Genomic DNA, 10,480 nt, shown 5'->3' with positions numbered 1-10,480 from the left:
CTTTTGTTAGGTGTAACAGGTCATTTGTTAGGTGTAACAGGTCATCTGTAAGGTGTAACAGGTCATTCGCAAGGTGTAACAGGTAACCAGTAAGGTGTAACAGGTCATTCTTAAGGTGTAACAGGTAACCTGTAAAGTGTAACAGGTCATTTGTAAGGTGTAACAGGTCATCTGTTAGGTGTAACAGGTCATCTGTTAGGTGTAACAGGTCTTTTATTAAGTGTAAAAGGGCTTTTGTGAGGTGTAACAGGTCATCTGTTAGGAGTAACAGGTCTTTTGTTAGGTGTAACAGATCATCTGTCAGGTGTAAAATGTCTTTTGTTAGGTGTAGCAGGTCATCTGTCAGGTGTAACAGGTCTTTTGTTAGGTGTAACAGGTCATTTGTTAGGTGTAACAGGTCATCTGTTAGGTGTAACAGGTCATCTGTTCGTGGTAACAGGTCATCTGTAAGATGTAACAGGTTACCTGTAAATTGCAACAGGTCATCTGTTAGGTGTAAAGGGTCATCTGTAAGATGTAACAGGTTACCTGTAAGTCGCAACAGGTGATCTGAAAGGTAAAAGAGCTCATCTGTAAGATGTAACAGGACATCTGAAAGGTGTAACAAGTGTTTATGTTTGTTTATTTTGCCTGTGTTCATTTTGGCAATAAGGAGCAGCTGTTGGGACTGCTGGACACTTCCAGAATATTAATGTGAAAGCAAATAAAACGTTATGGAGGTGCAATAATGTTTAGGGTTACCTGCATCTTCAAATGGAGTCATCATAAAATGAGCAGAGATCAAAGTCAAATTCTCTCTCTCTCTCTCTCTGAGGATTTCTGTAAACCGGAAAATATTTTATATAGTTACTCAAGGGGTTCCAAATTCAATGTTTTGCTGTGGACATGCACCTTGTTGAGAAGAAGAGTGTGCTGGCAGGGCAAAAGGTTACAATTGATGGCTTTATACCATGGTTATATTTGATAGCATGTCCTTGATGAAAATGTGCCTGCAGTCAGAACAGTTAGCCAGTCTTCTCTAATAAAGTCCATAAATAATCTTAATGTGCTGTTAAAAAGCGAGGTAATAAAAAACCGATATACTTGTTGTGTTCTTCTCTAGCACTTCTGTGTGGTGTGAGGATCACACGGTGAGAGCCGATATCTCACTCATCTGTCAACAAACATCATATGGAGGCAGAGGAATCAGGTTGTTTTCTGTTTACTCTACTCCCTCTGGTGGTAAATTGAAGGATTGCAGAAAACATATAAAAATTGACATTTTTTAATTAGTTATTGGATTTCTTTACATGTATGCAATAGATTTTCATTTAGATAAAATAGCAATTTATTGATGAAAAACATTTTAACATTTAATGACAAATTAAGCTCCACAATACAGTATTTCTCCAGCAGTTTATTATGGAAACTCAGACTGGCAGTAGTGTTTTTTAAACCTTTAAACACAAAGCAATTTCAAGGTTTTACAGTGAAAACATTGATCTGAATCTGAGCCACTGCATTGCTGTGTTTTTTATACAGAAAATGTTCTTACAGCAAACAAAACCCCAACATCAGTACAGAGGGAACAAACGGACTCCGTTTCAAATGTGTTTAAAAAGAAGTTGAAAAGAAAATCCATCCTGAGTAACAAACAGGACAACAAACCCAAAGGATGACGAGTGTTTTGAGATGAGCTGTGGTTTCTAACAGTGAGGAATCAGGAATCAGGCTTGTGGATCCACATATACAACAAATTTGCTGCCGTTTTCCTGTTTGGAGTATTATTTCCCCTAAACGTGTGTCCTCAGTTCACAGGAAGATGGCATAAAATTTCTCCCGATTGACTAAACGTGTACCTAATTTACAAAAAAAAGCCAAAAAGATGAAGTCATCCCTTAACTGATCCCCCAGAGAAGGCAACGCCCGCGACTCTTCCACTGCTTGCTCTGTTTTTATCTGGCAGCAGCTGAAAAAGAAGAGAATGAGTGATGAAGATGGGAAAAAAATGATTGATTTACGCAGACGAGGGGGGATATTTTAGTTACAACCTGTAGAGTGAGGAAACCCAAAACTTTGTCTTATCAGAAACCCTTCAAAATGCTTTTCCTTATGTGACGCAGAAGGAACTGACTGAAGGAAGGAAGGCACTTCATGCCAAAAGTAAACATTTTGGGTTTTTTGTGTGCACAAATAAACACACACAGCGCTTAGTACCACACTGACATTTACCGAGCACACAATAGCCCCCGTCCAAAATAATCTGTGTTTTTCTTAGGAAGTCCCTATCTTTCAAGCCCTGCAGCTTGTTTTAGGGTGGGGGGCACAAAATCACAGGAAACACCTTCTGCTGCCCAGAAGCCTGTACAGTACAATGTGAGACTGAAAGCCTGTCGCTTCCCTTGAATGATTGTAAGTCGGAGGAAAAGCCTCGCTAAAGGGATAGAAGAATGTACGAAGAGGAGGAACTCTGACAGGAAACAGGAATAATGCAGCTAACCGTGTTCCTCGCCGCCTGATGACTTCACCCCGAGGAGCATGACGCCATCTTTGCTGCTTTCCGGTCTGCTCTGGAAAGATGCGCTGCAGGAAACAGAGACACAAACGATTTGCGTGTTTGTGTGAATACAAAAAAAAAGCCATGCACACCTTCAGGTATCAAGCCTACTTCTCAGTTCCAGTGTCAATGGTCTCTGTAGGGCAGAAAAGGAGGAAACATCGTCACAGAGTGTTCCAGCTCTGATTAAAGAACGTAAAACACAAGGGTTTCCTGCTTACCTGTGTGGTGGTGGACTTTCTTGCTTTTAAATTTGAAGAAGATTCCAGCAGCTCCTACGATCACAACAGCAGGCAGAACAAGCCACCAAAGCCTTCGGTCTGCAGGTACAGAACAGTTACCATCGTGTTGTTAGTGACAAATTTATCAACTAATAATTCTGAATCCCAGTAAGACCCAAATTGGGAGAAAACTAGCTATTATTTGTCTGTTTCACTCAATTATTTTCCCACGTTTTTGTATTACAGACTGTCAGGACTACAAAGTTCATTAAAGACCTACTCCAATCATCTTCCGATCTACTGTAAAAGCGTTCCCTGTGGTCTTTTAATTATAATTATGTTGTTTTTAGCCAATTATGTCCTTTTTTCCGACAGTAGTTTATTGGAAATTTGCCCCCGAGTTGTGGGCGGGACCATTGGCATGGACCAATCTCACCCATCTTCCCTTCTCCCTGTTGTCGAGAGCTCTCTGTTTATACCGGGACTGCTCAATTCTAGTCCTCGAGATCTACCATGCTGCTTGCTGCTGATTACCTGGAACAGGTATGTTCATTCATTCAGTATGTGGAGAAGTCTAAAGGAGCTAGCAGGGCTTGGAGATCTGGAAAACAGTAACTATGAGCAGCCCTGGTTTACACCATCTCCCTCTAGCTTACAGCCCCTCACAACCCCAACCTAACATTAATAGGGCAACAAAAATGGCGAGCAATATCTGCTCCTGATTGACAATAATTCAAATAAATACTCAAACACAATTTTGAGCTTAATTTTCTTCATAAATGTCCTCCATTATGGCAAAAATGTCCCCAGAACACGTAGATAACACCTTTTTTTTAAATCAGAGTGGGTCTTGAAATGGATAATAATAAAATGGATGTAATAATAATTGCTAACAGGCTACCTTGCAAAGAATCTCTTTAATGTTAGCTATGCCTAATGAAAAAAACAGTGCTAACAGTTAGCTAACATTGTTGTTGTTAGCTAAATGGTTAGCCATCTTTATGTAGTTTCAGCCCATGCTTATTGCCTGTGACCACTGAAATGTCAAACATAAGACAGAACAATCACGTTTGTCAAATTAGCAAAGTCAAATATTTTTAGTCAATCAGGTCGTGTTATCGCCATTGACTGTATTTGAGAACTGGACCAAGTGAGTGTGATGTCAGCCATAGAAAATAGTTTACTTCTGGCTCCAACCAAATTAAGTCACTAAAGTCGCCATTTTTTCGCCACATGGTCAGAATGGTTATTTTGACCAATAGAATGACTGAGTAATAGGCGTTTGTTTCTCTATAGAAGTCTATAGGGTTTTGACTTCTTGGAGCCAGCGGGTATTTCCTGTTTGGGGTCACTCAGTCCAGTTCTCATATACAGTCAATTGAGTCTTCGGTTCATGATAAAAGTTTTTTCTTTTAAAACAAATGAAAGCAAATGGACTCAGAAAACCACCAACCTTCCCTATTTTTTAGGAGAAACATTTGCTGGTGATACCCTGTGGAACTTACCGGCACCTCCCTCAGCAGTTTTCTTCTCCTTCACCCCGATGTCATGTGGCTTCTCTGTGGAATGTGTTTTTACTGTCACTATAAACACAAAATTTGAGATTTCATTAAAAAGAAATGATAAGAAAACACCGTTTTTAGTTTTAAATAGACAAATGTTAAGGCATTGACCTTAATAATCAACATTTAAATATGTCAAAGCTTATTTTACGACCAAACACTGTAATAAATATAACTATGAACATTTAAACAATGAAAAAGGAAAAATACCTGCAGAGTGGGTTACACCTGTGAACAACAAATATCACAGTATTAAAATCTGACAAAATCTCCTGATTAAAAGACTTGCTTTGTGTGATTTTTAGTTAAGTTTGGAAATAATTTTAAATAATGCAGGCAGTGTAGTTACAGTTTTGGTTTTCTACTCAGCTAGTGAAATAGTTTGGAATTGCTAAGCATGTTGCGTCCAACGGTGTCTCACCTTGAGCATCTCTGGTCTCATTAACAGTCATGGTGGTTGGGTTTGGTGAGGAAACACCTCCAGGCTCAGCAGTTCCATTGGTCAAAACTGAAAAAAAAATAATAGTGGAATGTTTTGGATAAAAATTATGAGCCCTACAGATATGCAGCAATAGCATTTTAAAGAATAATATTCTGTAAAACAAATAAATACTAAAGTCAAATGAAGTTGAGAGTTGAGCTCCAAATTTTCACAAAGTCAATTCTAAAAGGTTAAAGGGAAGTCAAAGGTTTGGGTTACCTGGTGATTTGGTGGATAAACTAGGTTCTTCAGTAACGTTGGTCATCGATAAAGAAGTATTGTCAGTGACTGCTGGATGGACGGGGTATACTATAAAGAAGAAAGAAAATAATGGAAATATTTAACATTTGCTCTACTATAGTTATTCTTTAAAAAAACTTGGAAAATTAGATACTTTGATTCAATAACAGCCAATTTTTGTAATTTTACCTTTACAGAGAGGGGTACTTAATAGAGCATTTTAAAGACCCACTTGTGTTTTTGGTGTTTCAACATCTTCTTGTGGCATTTTTCTCATAATGGAGGATATATATATATATATAAAAGTAAGCTTAAAATTCTTTTTCTAGCCTACAAATAAGAAAATATGCTAAATATGCAACTCCCTGCTCTGCTCCATTCTGATGCATCCATTTGTAGACAAATGGGTCCGTATGCGTCTTTGTTTTCCTCATCTGAGCTCGTATCTAGCTCAAAATTGTCTGGCTGATCAGCTCCAATATTGCTCGCCATTTGTTGTTGCATCGGCGATGTGAGCTTGGGGGTGTGAGGGGCTGTAAGCCAGCAGTAGTGAATGCAAACAGAGAGCTCTCAACAATGGGGAGGGGAATGGGGGTGGGGCAACAGTCCCACCCACAACTTTGTGGGTCTTTAAACAGCTACCAAGCTTTCACTAAACATATAAAACAATGGCTCATCCACACCTCCACCTGCCAACACCAAACCTGCACCTGTTGTGTTGTTCGCTTTTGTGTCTTTGTGTATATTCCTCTGTTGCACTTGTGGCTCTTGACATTGACAATGTTTGTCAGTTGTTGTTCTGTTGGTTTTGTGTCAAGAATTTGTGTTTTCATCTAACTGTCTGTATGTGTCATCCTATTTATACTTTTTTTTTTTTTTACTTCCAGGGGACCCCCACCTGAAAAAAACACCTTTTCTGCCATTTTTAAAACTCATCTTTATCATGTGTTCTATAAAAAATGCATTGTCCCCCTTTAAATAATCAAATCTAATTACAAACTGGAGCCTGACTGTTTTCCAGTATGTTTGGAAACCAAATAAGGGCTAATTTACCGTTGTCTGGGATTGTCATGTTGGTGTTTTGGGAAGCAGAGGAGTTTGTTGGAGCTGCAGCCATTGATGACGCCGTCGTGGGCGGTCCATCTGTTGATAGCGGCTTTGTGGTTATGGCTGTGAAACAAGGAAAACAATACTATTATTCAATAAAAATGTTAAATGTGAAATAAAATCCTTTGGTATGCAGATGTGAATTCTGCATGGCTGCAAATACCAATATTTCATATTCACTCTAAATTATACTAGCTAGCATGCTAACGTGTAGCCTGCGTGTTCCAGAAACACGAAACTGCCGAAAGTTGGAGGATACATTTGGTTAGGAAACATGGTATCTTTTTTTGTGTTTGTTGTAAGAAAGTGTGGATTAAACGTTTAGTTTAGGCTGTTTCTCTCAGTTTCTCTCACTTTTGGCTAAAATACCCCAAAATGGGGGTTGCGGAAGAACTAAAGTCCCAGCATCTGTCAAAAAACTTTTGAAAAACGTCTCAAAACAGTGACTGTCTTATGATTCAAATCAAATCAAATCAAAGCTATTTTTATTTATATAGCACTTTTTATATATAGAATGTAACACAAAGTGCTTTACACCAGATTGTCTTGTCCCAAACTGTTCTCTAATTGGTGTCAATTTGAAATTGGGAGTGATTTGAGACACTTTTGGGATCAGTGGCCACATTTCTTTGAAATCTTGTGAGAAGTTCATTTTCTAGAAATAAAAGCAGTGGACAGAGGATCCCAACCCAGAGGGTCGGCAATATTGACTGGAGTTCTAAAAATAGGGCAACTGGGTGGGGCAAAGCAAAGTAGGAGTTTAGTTAAGTACACCCACCTACCAATCAGAAGGCAAATACTACCAGCAAAGCTAAAAGAAACTCTACACTGAAAAAACAGAAAACTTAGAGGAGAGGGCGTGGTTGGGCTCCTGCCTTGCCCACACATGTGTTGACGTGTCCTTGGGCCAGACATTGATCCTTTTACCATTTTATGTTTTCATGAAAAATGTAAAAAATCAAAAAGCATCAAATATACTTTTTTTTTTTTTACCAGATTGTATTCACGTTTATTTTATTTTTTAATTGTTTTTTAATTTTTTTTTTTATTTATTTATTTTTTTTTTATTTTTTTTTTTTAACTTGTCCTGTCCAACAGCTGGGCAGACAGATGAGAGCTGAGGGCCTCTTGTGTTGGACATATTTTACTTTAACAATAGGGGTTATTAATCTTCATACAAACCAAAGGTATGTCTGAATAAACCCCTTTTGTAATTGAGGCCAAACTTTATTAATTTCAATCATGTTTGAAAATCTTTGGTGTTGGACTGGACGGAAAAGGAAAGAGGGGAAGAAGAGAGAGGGACGTTAGAGAGGGGGGGGGGGGTAGGAGGGTGATAATAGGAGGGGAAGGGGGATAAGACCATGAAGCAGCATAAAGCAGACAGGTTTACTGGATGTTTATCATTATGGTAAGGTTCAAATGTAGTACAAAAAGGGCGGGGCCTGTCCACACACACACTCAAATGTTATAAACACACCTGCTAGCTGCAAAAATGTCCACATGTCGACATGTACACAAAACAAATAGTGTTCACACGCATACTTATGCCTTAAAACCAACTAGTGTGAAATATTTCTGTCATTCAATCATGCAAACTGTTAGTGCAAAGGTGAGCTAACACCTGTGCTCAGGTGAGTGTTTATGTTCTTCTAAAATGGATGGTGGAACGTGAAAAGAAGGAGGGAGAGTGCCCAGCCATCCCCACCCCAAGACCCCCACCGCAGCAGCAGCCGGAATCCCCCCAACGCCACACGGGAACCGGCAGGGAACAACCGCCGCCCGGGCGGTTGTTCCCTGCCGGTATTCACGTTTATTTCTGCTTACTGTCTTATTAACATTGGGGTTAATGGGAAATTGATTCGCAACCTGCCTCTAGTGGCCTTTAAAGGTACTGCAGCATTGGATGTTTTCTGGCTTGTCTCCACCTTACTTATTCAACATTAATGCAACAAAAATTCACAGTTTGTGAACTTAAGTTTATCTATTAAATCGATTTTATTCTGTCCCGCAGGAGTCCTTCCTGGGCTCCAGGTTTCATATTGGTTTCACAATTCTTCACAAGTCTTTCTTGCGGCACGTTTGAGAGAATATTTTGCCCCGCCACATACTCAAACACTCGCCAAAATTTGCAAACACCTAGTACCTGATTTAAATGGATTTTGAGGATTGTGAAGACCCCCAAAATATGATGACATTACAGGCGAAACCGTCAAAATGAATGAATGGGGCCAAATTATGCATCCAAACTGCTTTGCTGATCAAAATCATTCAAGCTGGACAAACACCAAACACCAAACCTTTAAAACGAGGCTTCAGTGGTTCAGTACCTACATGCTGTGCTGTTTTGTTGGTCATTCAGTGGGTCTGATGACGAAACTGGAAAGCAAACAGAAAAAGGAAGCGTTTATGAGAAACACATTCATATTGCATGGACAACATAAGGGTTTCATGCAGAGAATTAGTCAAACAACAGCTGGTAGCTTTGTTTGCTCCACATCCTCACCATCCAAGGTGGAGGTCAGGAGGGCAAAGGTTAGCCCTAATGGGGTTCAAACACAAATGTCAGACACATTTCCGCAGACTGACTATTTTAGGTTTTTTTTTTGTGCTTGTGGGACTACAGGAAATCTGCTCGGCTTGACTTTAAAGGAAATTCTCAAAACAAAGACCTCCAAGTGTCAGACAAGGCAGACGTGGAGGTTGCGGCACGTCCCCGGCTCCAAGTGTGAAGCTGCATCCTGTCGCTGTCACAGAATTGTTGTCCTCTGAACTGCGGCTTCAGAAAAAACGGAGTAGCTTTGGTTTCAGTCGACGCTGACGTTCGAGGCCCCGACAGCGAGGAGAGATTTACCGCGGTGGCAGTGCGGGGTCGACTTTTACAAGGTCGGAACTGCTCAGCGGCCGACTTAAACAGCAGCGTTTCCTCCAGATGTTCACAGCAGAGCGTCAGCTGGGAGCTTTCAACTCTGGGACGCTAATCTGCTGTCCCTGTGGGAGCAGGGGGCAGCCAGGTTCTCACTGCCTATCGGCTGTTGGAGGGAAGTTACAACATTTTCGGGCTCCACATGGAGAACAAACAGATCCAGTGTTTTCGGGGGTCTTCCTGCAGCGCTAAAGAGTTTCTCTCATTTCCTTCAAATGGAAAAATGATATTTGTGCATAATTGCAGTACAAATGGCTGGTTCCCATAGGGTTTAACAGAAGTCCATCACAGAGATCTTCATCTTAAAGTACATGAAAGTAGTCAAAATTACTCCAGGAGGAAAAAAGATAAGCCTGTTATCCAAACAGCTGAAAGAGGTTTAAACGTTTCGTCATGGCAACCAGTGCACAAACAGCTCTCTGATGTTTACATCAATGATGGGAAGGAAGAAGAGCGCTGCATTCTGCAGCCAAAGGCCACCTTACCTGGACTGAAGACACGGACAGTGGCGAGCAGCAGGACAAGAACCCTGGTGGCCCTCATGGTTGGTCTCCTCCAACTAGCACAACAGCGTGTCCGTGCTGGGGCGCTCGGCCGCCGATGCTTATTTTTGCGCTTCCTTTAGAGAAAGAAGGGGAGGAAACGCACCGGCTTCCCTTGCTGATGTAAGGTGGGTGGACTAATGTGCGCCTACCTCTGGGTGCAGACCAGAGTCCCTGTAACAATCACATCAGCTTGAAGTAAATGTTTTGGAGGCAACTCCCATGGTTTATTTTTTCCTGCCAGCTGGGAGGAGACTCAGCAGAGGAAAACAGCAATCTCTAAGCTTTACACTTTTATGAAATGACAAAAGGGATGAGGACAAAAACAGATCAACTAAGGGATTTGATGACTAACACTCTGTCCTGATCACTGCTTTTCAGAAGATAAACAAGATGGAAGATGAACCACAAGGTTGAAAGATTTATTCACAAGATAGAAGAAAGGGATTCAGAGTTCAGAAAATGGATGAAGGAATATGGATGGATGGATGGATGGATAAAGCAATAGATGGAATAATGGGTGGATGGATGAGAGCTCTGCTTCTAGAGTGACTGTTTGGATGGAGTGTGCAATGACCCAGCCTTCTTCTGGATGGTGGTGTCCAAACATTTTTTTTTTCCTTGTCCTGTCCAACAGCTGAGCAAACAGATCAGACCTGATCACACCTCTTGTGTTGGACAGATTTTACTGTTATAATAGGGGGTTATGGATCTTCTGACACACGAGGAGTATATTTGAATAAACCCCTTTTTATATTTGAGGCTAAACTTTATTTATATTAACTGTGTTTTTATACTTTTTTGAAAGGAGAGGGTGGGATGTTAGAGAGGGGGCATAAGGGGGAAAAAATCGGTTATAGAAGTT

The 10,480-nt window shown here is 40.4% G+C and overlaps 1 protein-coding gene across 1 annotated transcript; it reads right to left on the bottom strand.

Annotated features, from left to right (window-relative positions):
- Positions 1–1,381: 1,381 nt before the first annotated feature.
- LOC101169814 (mucin-5AC) lies at positions 1,382–9,794 on the bottom strand. The gene is made up of 11 exons (XM_004079681.4): positions 9,559–9,794; positions 8,482–8,526; positions 6,094–6,210; positions 5,020–5,109; positions 4,741–4,827; positions 4,530–4,547; positions 4,263–4,340; positions 2,758–2,856; positions 2,648–2,672; positions 2,480–2,562; positions 1,382–1,948 (listed from the first exon to the last, which is right to left on the bottom strand). Exons 1-11 carry the CDS (start codon positions 9,614–9,616, stop codon positions 1,935–1,937), a joined length of 714 nt encoding a protein of 237 aa, XP_004079729.1. The 5' UTR covers positions 9,617–9,794; the 3' UTR covers positions 1,382–1,934.
- Positions 9,795–10,480: the final 686 nt, after the last annotated feature.

The sequence above is a fragment of the Oryzias latipes genome, chromosome 18 (assembly GCF_002234675.1).
Source record: "Oryzias latipes chromosome 18, ASM223467v1".
Taxonomy (NCBI): domain Eukaryota; kingdom Metazoa; phylum Chordata; class Actinopteri; order Beloniformes; family Adrianichthyidae; genus Oryzias; species Oryzias latipes.
The sequence above is the reverse complement of the archived record's forward strand: the minus strand, read 5'-3'. Positions and strand labels throughout refer to the sequence as shown.